Source organism: Orycteropus afer, unplaced genomic scaffold (assembly GCF_000298275.1).
Source record: "Orycteropus afer afer isolate SDZICR_OR568_19922 unplaced genomic scaffold, OryAfe1.0 scaffold00387, whole genome shotgun sequence".
NCBI lineage: Eukaryota > Metazoa > Chordata > Mammalia > Tubulidentata > Orycteropodidae > Orycteropus > Orycteropus afer.
Window position 1 is genome coordinate 2806065 of NW_006921974.1, and position 13240 is coordinate 2819304.

At 45.1% G+C, this 13240-nt stretch overlaps 1 protein-coding gene across 1 annotated transcript in view; it reads right to left on the reverse strand.

Moving 5' to 3' along the window:
* LOC103207697 (forkhead box protein R1-like) overlaps positions 1-10646 on the reverse strand; it is a 13522-nt gene extending 2876 nt beyond the window's left edge. The window contains exon 1 of the mRNA XM_042782605.1: positions 10557-10646. Within this exon, the coding sequence (XP_042638539.1) occupies positions 10557-10646 (90 nt within the window). The remainder of the gene's footprint in view (positions 1-10556) is intronic.
* Between the last annotated feature and the right edge of the window lie 2594 nt (positions 10647-13240).

Here is a 13240-nt window from a genome sequence, read left to right on the forward strand (position 1 = left end):
TGGTCAATGACATGAGACAAAGTATATGTGAACTGCTGTATGAAAAGTGAATTTACTCTGTAAATCTTCACCCAAATCCTAATAAAAAAAAAAAAATCGGTCATTGAAAACCTTGTGGAGCATAGTTCTGTTCTGACACGCAGAGTCTACTCAATGGCAACTGGTTGGTTGGTGTGCTAGATGCTGCTATGTGTTACTTACATTGTCTTGCTTAACCTTCACAATATGTGAGTTCAGTACACATGAGGCATGTGCTATTATTTTCTCAATTCTAACAGATAGGAAATTAAGGCCCAGAGAAGATAAATGGTACACCCAAGGCCACACAGAAAGTGGTGGAGCCAGAGTCTAGATCTAATCCCAAAGCAGATTCTCTTTCTCTCTCTTAAATAAATGTTTTATTTTGGAACAACTTTATATTTACAGGAAAGATGCAAAGATAATACGGAGTGTTCCCATATATCTTTCACCCAGCTTCGCCTAATGTTAACATTTTTCATAGACACAGTCATAAGCATTTGTCAAAAGGAAGAAATTAGCAACAGGACAATACTATTAACTAAATGATATAATTTTTTCTGGATCCTCTTTTTACTATCCCACTGGGTAGGACAATTTAGTATTTAGGAAAGAAAAGGCTATTTTATTTCTTTGAACATAGTAGATATATTAACATAAAAACACATATCATTTCCTACTGTCTTGGGTTTCAAGGGGAAAAGTCCTCCACAAATTGAGCTGAATTCTTTACACTGGGCAGACATAGCATGGCCTGGTTGGGAATTGTGGGTCTGATACTGTTCCTTTAACAAGACTTTCCCAATTCTGATCTCTCTTTTTTATTCTACCTTCCCACTTTTTTATACAATGACTTTTCTTAGAATAAAGGTCCCAGTTCTGGTTTCAGTTCTACAATTGACTAAAATGGGGATACCACACCCTGCCCTGCCCAAGAATAACAAAACAAACATTTACCAAGCACTTACTAAGTGCCAGGCATTGTTCTAAGGGTTTTACACATAATCTTCCCTGACATTACTGTGAAGTAGCTACTATTTTCCTCCTTAGTTTGCAAATGAGGAAACTGAGTTATAGAGATTATGTGACTTGCCTAAGGCCACACAGCCAGCAGTCGCCAGAGTTGAGGTGCTACCTAACAACCAGACTGTGAAGCAAGTACTATTTTATTTTCATCCTTAGTTTACAAATGGGGAAACTGGGTTACAGAGATTATGTGACATGCCTAAAACCTTGCAGCCAGGAAGCCCGAAGGTGATAATGCTACCGCCAGCTAGACTTTTTAGAACCTCTGCTCTCAACTATTCCACTTTGCTGCCTCCCTTGTCTGCTCTTGTGAAGAGCAAAAGTATGAGGAAGGGTTGTAAACTGTTAAGTGCTGCAAAGAGGTGAGAGATTTTTTCACGTCTGAGCTTACTGAGAGAATAATAGTAAGGACTTCTTGACATGCAGGAGAGGCCTTTGCAAGGGGCTAGACCAAACCCACCAGCTGCTCCCTCTGGGAGAAAGATGAGGCAGTCTGCTTCTGTAAAGGTTTACAGTCTTGACTATTGGGGCAGTTCTACTCTGCCTTGTAGGGTCACTATAAGTCAGAATCAACTCGGTGGCACTGGGTGGGTAAGGCCTTTGGGGTGGACTGTGGACTTTGAAGCCTGACTATGAGACATAAAGAGCCATCATCCCCCTTATTTGGCCTTTCAGCCAAGATTTCCACTATAAATGTATGTCCCCTAATAACAAACAAAAAACCTCCACTGCCATGGAGTCGATTCTGACCGACAGAGCCCCTAGAGGACAGAGTGGAACTGCCCACAGGGTTTCCCAGGCTGTCAATCTTCACAGAAGCAAAGCCCAAACCACACCCACTGCCATGGAGTCGATTCTGACCGGTAGCAACCCCATAGTTCAGAGTAGAACTTCCTGAGACTGTAAATCTTTCTCCCATAGAGCACATGGTGAGTTCAAATCACTGACCTTTTGGTTAGCAGCTAAATGTGTTAACCACTTTGCCACCAGCACTACTTGCAACTGTATAACACATAGAAAATTAAACATATTATTTTTACCAGATCTTCATAATGATCCTGTCAGCCAGGAAGGGTGAGGGCTGTTGTTGTTGTTATGTGCCGTCGAGTCAGACCCGACTCATAGCAACCCCTCCTTGGGTTTCTGAGGCAGTATCACTACAGAAGTAGATTGCCCCATCTTCCTTCCCAGGAGTGGCTGGTGGGTTTGAAACACCAGCCTTCTGGTTAGCAGTCAAGTGCCTTAGGCACTAAGCTACCAGAGCTCCCGAGGGTGAGGGTACTGTTACTATTTTACAGATAGGAAAGCTGAGACTCAGCAAGCTTACCGTGGCTTTCCTAATGCCGCAATGTGTGGCTAAGTCAGAAAAAAACAAAGACCCTTGGATCTATCCATTCGTTCATTCATTTGCACACCCATCCCAGAAGCCTCACCTTTCCTCTTCAGTAGGCCAGATGGGCAGGAAAAGCCAGGTGAGTGCCGTGATGTGGGACGTGAGGCTGGGATATGAGATGAGGCCAGAATCTGACCCACGGTTCCCACATGAAAGCTTCTCGGCTCATTATGTTTTCTCACTCCTCAGCAGGGCACTTGGCCAGGATCATTATCATTGCTCCAGGGGTCAGAGATTCAAGCATTTAAATATCGCTCCAGGTCAAAACTATCTCCCTTGTGATGTAGCAACAACTCTGTGAAAAAAAAAAGTCATTATTTCCTTCCTCTGCACTGAGATGTGGGCACTGAGGCTCAGGAGCGTAAGCAACATGCTCAAGGTCACATAACTAATAACTACTAGAGCTTCTGCCTTCAATATCCATGTTCTCCTCACTACACCAAGTGGCCAAAAGGCTGGCGCTGGGTGGAGGGGACCTAACTATGAAACTTCTCAAATGTGCAAGTGTAGACATGTGGACAGCCCTGGGCAATGGAGCAGGTAGCCAGCCAGCTATGTGGTATGATATTGTGGAAATAAAGACCACCCAAATGAGGACAGAGGCTGTTTATTCATTCAGAGCTTGCTATCTAATACAGCTGTTGGCATAGGGAAGCTGGAGGTGGGCTAACTAGTGGGACATTCCGTGTGATTGGTTTGAGGAACCTATTTGGCTTTCTCTGGTTGTTCCAGAGTTGGAAACAAGGGAGGCGCACAGAGAGTGGCACTTAGGAGTGAATTCCTCTTCCCCATCTTGCGCAAAAGGTCAAAAAGAACGTGCAAGAGGATTCAGCTTTGGCAGAAGTCTCCCTACCCTAGGATATATAGTTGCTATTTCATTGCCTTGGTTGCTTTGGAATTCAGGTGTGAGTTTCTGAATTAGTCTGTCTGCCCTCCTCCCGCCCTGTACCAGTTATCATTGAGTCAGCTCCAACTCATGGGAACTCTATGTGTGTCAGAGTAGAACTGTGCTCCAAAGAGTTTTCAGGGGCTGATTTTTCAGAAATAGATCACCAGGCCTTTCTTCTGAGGCACCTCGGAGTGGACTTGAACCCCCAACATTTTGGTTAGCAGCCAAATGCATTCACCGTTTGCACCACCCTCCCACACACCCTTAGAAAAGTGGTCATCAGCCAATGGTGCCCTGCCTGGCCTCGGCAATGTGCAGAGCTTTTAGGTTGGAGCCTTAGCACTCTTTCAGAACATATTTGGTATGTGTGTTCATGGCCTCTGCTTCCACTTCAGACACCGGAGGGTTTGATATTCTTCTTGTGGGTTTTCAAAGGGATTTATCCCATATCTGGATGAAATCTGGCTATGATGAACCAACCCTTATATGGGTGAAGCACTGAAAGATCAAAGTAAGTCATCTTGAAGCTGCTGGTAATTCACTTACCACCCCCCCCAAAAAAAAAAACTTGCCTTAGAGTCGATTTCAACTCATAGTGACCCTCTAGGACAGAGTAGAACTGCCCCACAGGGTTTTCAAGGCTGGAAATCTTTGTGGAAGCAGACTGCTGCATCTTTCTTCCATGGGCCATAGTTTATGGGTACAAACTGCTAACCTTTCGGTTAGCAGCTGAGTACTTAACTGCTGCACCACCAGGGCAGTTGAATTCAGTAGTGAAATAGATGGCATAAAGGAGGTGGCTTGGGAATCTGTACCTTTCCCCCACCCCACCCCAAATCATATAGCCCCTGCACTGGACCTACCACCATATCTGAATTTCTCATCATTAGTACCACTCATTGGGACCCTCTCTAAGCGGCCCTGGTGGCACAGTAGTTAAGGGGTTGGCTGCTAACAGAAAGGTTCGTGGTTCAAACTCACTAACTGCTCCACGGGAAGCAGATGTGGCAGTCTGCTTCCATAAAAATTACAGCCTTGGAAACCCTATGGGACCATTCTATTCTGTCCTATAAGGTCACCAAGAGTTGGAATCAACTTTATGGCAACGATTTTCATTTTCTAAGCAGGCCTATTCTCTTTGTGGCTTGAGAGAGAAAATACTTTGATTGTTGGCCTGGCTACTAATACCAGCTGTTGTCACCTGGCACATGCCAGATCTAAAGCTGTGAGGAATCAGAACAGAGACTTTAGGGTGTGCATCAGAGAGAGGCCAGTGCAACAGTTCTCAAATTCCCATTCCCAAGGACCACTTGAGAGCTTGTTGGTATGCAGCTACCAAAGAACAAGAGACACCTTGGGCTAGGAGGAGAGACTGCCAAGACAGATTATGAAATGGAACAAAAACAAATGTGAAAATCAAAACAACAGTGAGATATCATCTCACCCTAGTAATAATAGCGATGATCAAAAACCCAGATAACAACACATGCTGGTGAAGGTGTGGGGAAATTGGGACTCTCATATACTGCTGGTGAGACTGTAAAATGGTACAACCATTGTGGAAAATGGTATGGTGCTTCCTTAAAAAGCTGGAAATAGAAATATCATTTGATCTAACAATCCCACTACTAGGTATATATCCTAGAGAAAAAAGAGCTGCATGTCCATGTTCATTGCAGCACAATTCATTACAGCAAAGAGATGGAAACAACCTAAGTGCCCATCAACAGATGATGGATAAATAAACTATGGTAACTACACACAGTGGAATACCATGCAATGTTAAAGAATAACGATGAATATGAGAAACATCTCACAACATGGGTGAACCTGGAGAACATTATACAGAGTGCAATTAGTCAATCACAAAAGGACAAAATATTATATGAGACCATAATTATTAAATTTCAGGAAAAGATTTTCACACAGAAAGAAACATTCTTTGATGGTTACCAGGATGGGAGAGGGAGGGAAGAAAACTCACTAACTAGAGGGTAGATATGTTTAACTTGGGTGCAAGGAAACGCAATATACAATAAGGAAGAGGTCAACCCAACATGACCAAAGCAAAGGAAGACACTGGGAGGTACACAAGACTAAAAGGCAACAATGGAAAGTACTATGACACAAACAATCCTACAATAACAGTCATAACAAAACAATAATTTATAAGTGGATACACAGGTATATATGTAAGCTGAACAGATGTGGGATGGTGTATGAGAGTACATCCACAAGCATATAGGTTTGGCAGATTATATTTCTACGTGTGTATTTATATGTGCCACAAATATATCCATGTATATAGTAGAGCACACAGGGGGCAAAACTGTGCAAACTTCTTGGCCATAACCAGACACCTTGAGGGAATGAGTCACTGGGCTTGAGGACTTAGGACGACCATAGTCTTGGGAAAAATCTAGGTCAATTGGCATAACACAGTCCATAGAGACAGTGTTCTACATCCTACTGTGGTGAGTAGTGACTGGGATCTTGAAAGCTTGTGAGGAGTCATCTAGCATACAACTATTGGTCTCTCCCCATCTAGAGTAAAGAAGAGGGAAGAAATCAGACTCAAGGAACCAGTCCAAAGTACTAATGGACCACATGAACCATAGCCTCCACTAGCCTGAGGCCCTAAGAACTAAGCGGTGCCTGGCTACCACTACTGAGAGCTCTGGTCAGGATCACAATAGAAGATCCTGGACAGAGTGGAAGAAAAATGTAGAACAAAATTCAAAATCATAAAAGAAGACTAGACTTACTGGTCTGATAGAGACTAGGGAAAATTCCAAGACTATGGCCCTTAGACACTCTTCAAATCTGGAATTGAACCCATTCCTGGAGATCACCTTTCAGCCAAATAATAGACAGGCCTATAAAGAAAACTGGGATCTCTGGTAGTGTAGTGCCTAAGGCACTTGACTGCTAACCAGAAGGCTGGCAGTTCAAACCCACCAGTCATTCCTCAGAAGGAAGGTTGGGCAATCTACTTTCATAGTGATACTGCCTCAGAAACCCAAGGAGGGGTCACTATGAATCAGGTCTGACTCGATGGCACATAACAACAACAACATAAACTAAATAATAACAACCATGAGGAACTTGCTCCTTCAGAACAATCAATCATACGAGACCAAAAGGGCAGCATTTGCCCCAAAACAAGGTTTAGAAGGCAAGAAGGGGCAGGAAACCTGGGCAAATGGGAATGGGGAACCCAGGGAGGAAGTGGGAAGAGTACTGTTACATTGAGGGGATTGCAACTAATGTCACAAAACAAAATTTGTATAAATTGAATGCGAAACAAACATGCTCTGTAAATGTGCACTCAAAACATGAATATATATGTGTGTGTGTGTGTGTGTGTGTGTATGCTAAACTCACTGCCATCAAGTCAATTCTGCCTCATCGCAACCCCCACTGAGTTTCCAAAGGTGTTGTTCCACCAGCTGTTCTGAGGGAGGAAGATAAGACGATCTACTTCTATAAAGATTTAAAGCCTTGGAAACTCAGTGGGGGTCACTATGAGTCAGAATCAACTCAATGGCATATGTATGTATGTATGTGTGTGTGTGTGTATATGTATTTGGAGTGTGTTCTTTTATGGAGAGGGGGATGACACAGATTTGCCTTCTTAATTAGCTTCTTCTCTGGCCTATATATATATATATATATATATATATAGCAAATGCTAGAGCATAACTTGCTTTTTGTAAATGAATAGAATTAAAAAATGCTGATATATATGCATCTAACACTTTTGTTTGTTTCCTGGAAGGGACTCAAGAAGTAGTGAAAAGATCTTTTAGGATTTTTTATTATTATCTTTTATTGTGTGGGTGTGAAGGATAGAGAGGAGATTTCATTTCCATCATTTTGGACTTTCATGTACTGTTAGAATTTTCCAAGTTTTTTTTTCTTTCTTCTTTGGGAGTTCTTGGAGGCCAGCTGCCCTAGCTACAGACCTCTGCTTGTCCCACACGATGCCAGTGGCCAAAAGGAAAGATGAGGAACACCTTCAGGATCTCAAATAACGGAGGAAATAAAATGAGGGCAGGAGGCTGTTTAGGTGGATCATTGACTCCAGACCTAGAGTGCCACTTCCCCGTCAGTGGCAAAGAAGCCAGAGCACTTCTCTGCATGGCTAAACCCGTTGTTGTTGAGTCAGTTCCAACTCATAGTGACCCTATAGGACAGAGCAGAAGTGCCCCATTGGGTTTCCAAGGCTATAATCTTTATGAAAGCCGACTGCTGCATCTTTCAGACACCACTACATTTCATCTTTAAATACTTCCGCATATTATCTCCTAAGAACAAACACATCCTCCTACAACATAACAACGCAGTTATCGCAGCTAAGAAAACTGAACCAGAGGCAGAATTTGAACCCAACTCCGTCTAACTCCAGAGCTTTGACCACAGGTGCTATGGGAGTTCAGTGGAGGGAGCTGTTGGTGTAGTTTAGGACTCACAGGAAGGATTTTCTGTGGACTCTCAACTCCTGATTATTCATAACAATGGAAGGAAGGAGTTGATCAGATAATCACAAAGTGTGTGTAATCAGAACACAAAACTGCATGGTATTTGGAGTGTGTTCTTTTAGGGAGAGGGGGATGACACAGATTTGCCTTCTTAATTAGCTTCTTCTCTGGCTAATATTAAAATCAGTCTTTCCTAAGCACTCACCAAAATTTTAACTGGGGTAGGGACCCCAGAAGTTGTTCTTTGATGGAAAACATGAGTGCAGAAAATCCACTAAGTGGATGACCCACATATGAATAATGGCAACCTGACCACAAACCACAAAGCCTACCTGGAAAGGTAGCCACAAGTCTGGATTCCACACCTGCAATATAAATCTAGTCCTTGGTTAGTTATGTTTCTTCCCTCTAGGCCCTCCAACCAAGGCTAAGATGAGGAAGTCCCATGCATTGCCCTGCTCCAAAGACCCCAGTCTACTGATCCAGTGAAATTTCCAGTCTACTGACCCAGTGAAATTCCAGAAGCATGGTGTTGTCTATTGCAGAGTGAAGGAGAAAACTCACTCACTGCCATTGAATCAATTCCAATTCATAGTGACCCCCATTGGGTTTCCAAGGCTGTAAATCTTTACAGAAGCAGGAAGCAGACAGCTGGTGCATTTGAGCCACTGGCCTTTAATTAGCAGCCAAATTCCTTAACCACTATACCACCACAGCTCCTGAAGGAGAAACAGGCACTCTGATACCAGACTGGCCAAGAGTCCTGAAGGGTCTCCAGCCCAGCTTGCTTATTGTTACGGAAAGCCTGATTTTAAAAAGCTTTCAGATTAGGCCTAACCAGGCTGTGTTTCATGGCTCCTAAGCTCTGGTGGCATACAGGAGCTCTGGTGGCCTAGTGTCTAAGGCAATTGACTGCTAACCAGAAGGCTGGCAGTTCAAACCCACCAGGCACTCCTTGGAAGGAAGGTTGGGCAATCTACTTCCGTAGTGATACCACCTCAGAAACCCAAGGAGGGGTTGCTATGAGTCAAATCTCACTCGACGGCAGTGGGTGGGTAAGGAGTCTCTGAAAAGCTCTGGTGGCACAGTGGTTAAGTGCTCAGCTGCTAAGCAAAAGGATGGCAGTTCGAATTCACCAGCTGCTTCTCAGGAGAAAGATGTGACAGTCTGCTTCCATAAAAATTACAGCTTTGGAAACTCTATGGGACTATTATAATCTGCCCTATAGGGCCACTGTGAACCAATCAGAATCCACTACACAGTTTAAGGAATCCCTAATGGAACCGACAAGATGGCAGTAGTAGGTTTGATTCGGTCTTAAGGAGTAGTGCTGGTGCAATGGTTAATAGCCTGGCTGCTGACCGAAAGTTCAGCAGTTTGAACCCACCAGTGGCTCCACAGACCTGGTGACAGGCTCCTGGAAAGATTATCACTACTACTATCCGCTGCTGCCCAGTCAATTTTGACTCATGGGGCAGTTCAACCCTGTCCTTCAGGGTGGCTATGAGTGAGAATCGACTCGACAGTACAAAATAACAACAAGGAGTCCGTGGGTGACACCATCGATTAAGCACTCAACTACTGATGGAAACGTTGTTGGTTCAAATCCACCCAGAGGCACCTTAGAATAAAGACCTGGAGATCTGCTTCTGAAATGTCATGGTCATGAAATAACCCTACAGAGCACAGTTGTACTCTGCAACACACGGGGTCGCCATGAGTCCAACTGAGTCTACAGCAGCAAGTTTGGGTTTTTTGGTTTTAGGAATGCAGGCACAGGACAAATCTTGACCCTTTAAACCCCTTGATTTCTCAGACTATTTTTTTTTTTTAAATAAAAAGCTTGCATCTTCATTTGCTTTATTTTTCATTCTCCCACTAAAACCAAAAACCAAAACAAAACAAAACCCACTGCCATCAAGTTGATTCCAACTCATAGCAACCCCCATTGGGTTTCCAAGGCAGTATACCTGAGGCAGTATATCTCTACGGAAGTAGATTGCCCTGTCTTCCTTCTGAGTAGGGGCTGGTGGGTTTGAACTGCCAACTTTCTGGTTAGCAGTCAAATACCTTAGGCACTACACCCCCGGAGCAGTCAAAATACTGCAAATCCCTGCATCTCAGATGCCAGTGCAGGGACACCCTTTAACAAACTGGGATTGGGAAAGATGCCCTATTGGGGCTTCCTGGAAGCTGGCATTGTGCCCACTTCTGCTGTCTCCAATTCTACTGGTTTTCTACAGACAGTCTGATCTACATTATCTCTGAATCCACGTAGTGTAAGCCATGTTATAATGGGACTCCACTATATATACACAAGCTTTGATAGGACTTTCATTTCAAGGTTGGGAAAGACCTCCCAGCGTTAAGCAAACGTTTGCCTTTTTCCTGCTTGTGGCCCCACACTTGTTTAGGGAGTTGATTGTTTTCTTTAGGATTCAACAAGAACCGTTTAGACGGGTCAAAAATAGTGTTCAGACTGAGGTGGCGATGTTTGCAGCCTGGCCATTGAAACTCTCTTTCTGCCTCGGCAACTCTTTTCTCCCCTCCATCCTCTTCCTCCCCCTCCCACCCCAGTCTGCCCCACGGAGAAGGGCACATCGTGACTTATTTGCATTGCCTTTCCAAAGCCTTTGAGTGTCCCTCCAGCTTCCCCTTGATAAAAGCCTCAACTATCTCACAACAACAACATCTCTTTAGGGCTTCCCCTACAAAGGACTGCTCACACTCATTAGCCCTGCAGGGTTACCAGGAGGCTATGAAAGAGCATCTGGTATTTCGCACTTCGGATGCCGTGGTTTCGGGAGTTGGAGGCAGAGGAAAAAGGGGAGTGAATCATTCCTAACAGTGTAAGGAACAAGTCCAGCCCTTTTTGGACCTCGCTCAGAAGTCACAGGCCTCGGAAAAGAAACTTCGTCTGCCGACTGGGTTAAGGCTGCGTGCAGGTGGGAGTTTGGGGTGCAGAGCAGCCCCCACGTGGCAAGCCCCTACCGGCCTACCGGCAGCGCCAGCTCCTAAGGACGCTGGCCGGCAAGGCGTGTAACTCACCTGCGGCTATCTGGGAAGCACCAAGTCTAGGTTTTATGGGTGCCTGAAGACTTCTAAGTGGCGGGACCTGCTCCAACTAGACCCCACGGAGTAGGAGGTGGCAGCGCTCAGGCCCCTACTCATTCCCACCCCACCCCTACAGCAGGCCCCTAGAAGCAGCCGGGAGGCAGCAGGCAGCGCGCCGCTTCGGGGGCTCGAACTAGCAGCGTGGTGCCCTGGCCCGTATGCTGATAGAGTGCGGAGCGCTTCTGGGAGAGCTGACGCAGGTGCGTGTCCATGTGCGTGGGAAAGCGCCACGGCGGGGGCGCGGCGGGCAGGACGGAGGCGGGGCAGGCCAGGTCAACCCTGCACCGGGCAGCACAGGGCGCGTGTACAGCGCCAGGGTTCTCTATCTTTGAGTCTTGCTTTCCTGTCCTCAGCCGCCTCACCTACCTGGCTCACCTGAGGTCCAAACTGGGGCTGAAACAGGAGGGTTAGGCGTATTCCGGAGGCTGTTGTAGTTGTTGATTAAATTAACTTCAAAGGCAAGAAGGAGGGAAGGCCAAAAGGAAAATTCTGCCCAGCTCCAGGACTGATGCAAAAATACCCAGTTATTCCTGGGTTTCCCTTGGTGTCCATGGTGATCCCCGACCTATCAGTGCCAGGGTGCTTTTGTGGTACTGCTGCAGCCTTGGCTTTGACAGAGTTGGTAAGAAATGGCACAAGAATCAGAGAGCTGCATGCGGCTAGTTACATAACAGGTGATCTAGGCGGAGAGAGATGGGGCAAAGCTTTACCGTCCAGCTTGCAATAAACTTAGCCAACATCATTATAAGATACAGCACCCCTCAAACTTAGATAGTACAAGGCTATTTTCATTGACTAGGAACATCATTAAAGTAACGTCTCCAGTAATAACTCCATTAAATAACATGTTTCAATTTCACGAAGACATTTTGTTCTGGCACCAGTTAGCAGCCTACATGATTGAAAAGAAATCCACCTTGTAGTGAGATACAAAGTGGAACATTAAGAAGTGGGAGAGAGAAAAGAAAATGAAGAAGAGAGTAAGAGAAGGGGATTTGGATGGGTGGAGAAAATCATCTCTGGGTTCTCTTAATTTTCTCAGTTTGGTGCAAGAGGTACAACAGATAGTCTCCACTTATTTGATGTGGTTTTAGGGCCAAGAAGCATCTTTTCACTGTGCATCCCACAGTGTTTGGGGATGTTGTATGTGCATGTGTATTTTCAAGCAGTGCCAACAGGAAGAAAACATTAACCAAAATGGATTTAGTCCCATGGTTAATAAGTGAGTGTGGGAGTATACACAGATTGTTTTCCATTTTCATGAAGCTGCCACTATCCTTCTCCCTCAGCTGTCAGAACCAGAAAATCACCTCTCTTTGCTGGCCTCCAAAAGTAGAGGGCTGCCTGGAGTCACCAGGCCCTTGGAGTGCTCTCTCTTCATAGTAAAGCACTGGATGTACAGGACAGGCAGCCTCTGGCCGGCCTGTCCAAAGCTATGGTCCATGAGGTTTTTAGTGGCATTTCATAGGGGATAGGAGCCCCAATGGCGCAGTGGTTAAAGCGTCTGGCTGTGAACTAAAAGGTCAGTGGTTTGAACCTGCCAGCTGCTCCATGGGAGAAAGATGGGGTAATCTGCTTCTGTAAAGATTTACGGCCTTGGAAACCCAACGAGGCAGTTCTACTCTGTTCTACAGGGTCTCTATGAGTCAGAATCGACTCAATGGCAGTGAATTTGGTTTGGTTTAGGGTCCTATTGGATTCTAAAGAGAGGTGGCTCAGCCATGGGGGTGTGCGTAGATTGGCTGCCCCCATCCACTTTTTATCAGGATCAGTACCAGTGCACACGCCCACATTTCTGGTGGTGAGCAGGTATGGACACTTGAAATGTTCCCCAGATCACAATTACATATTTAAAGTTATATGTGTTGCTAGTTGCCATTGAGTTGGTTCTGACTGATAGTGACCCCATGTGCAACAGAATGAAACGTTGCTTAGTGCAGACAATATTCTGTTGTGATCCATAGAGTTTTCATTGGCTAACATTTGAAAGTAGATCTCCAGGCCTTTCTTCCTAGTGTTTCTTAAGTCTGGAAGCTCTGCTGAAACCTGCCCACCATGGGTGACCCTGCTGATATTTAAAATACTGGTGGCATAGCTTCCAGCCTCACAGCAGAATGCGAACCACCACAGTACGACGAACTGACAAACAAATGGTGGAAATTATATATATATATATTTGTTGTTGTTGTTATGTGCCGTGGAGTCGGCCCCGACTCATAGCGACCCGTCCTTGGGTTTCCGAGGCAGTATCACTACGGAAGTAGGATTGCCCAACCTTCCTTCCGAGGAGTGGCTGGTGGGTTTGAACTGCCAGCCTTC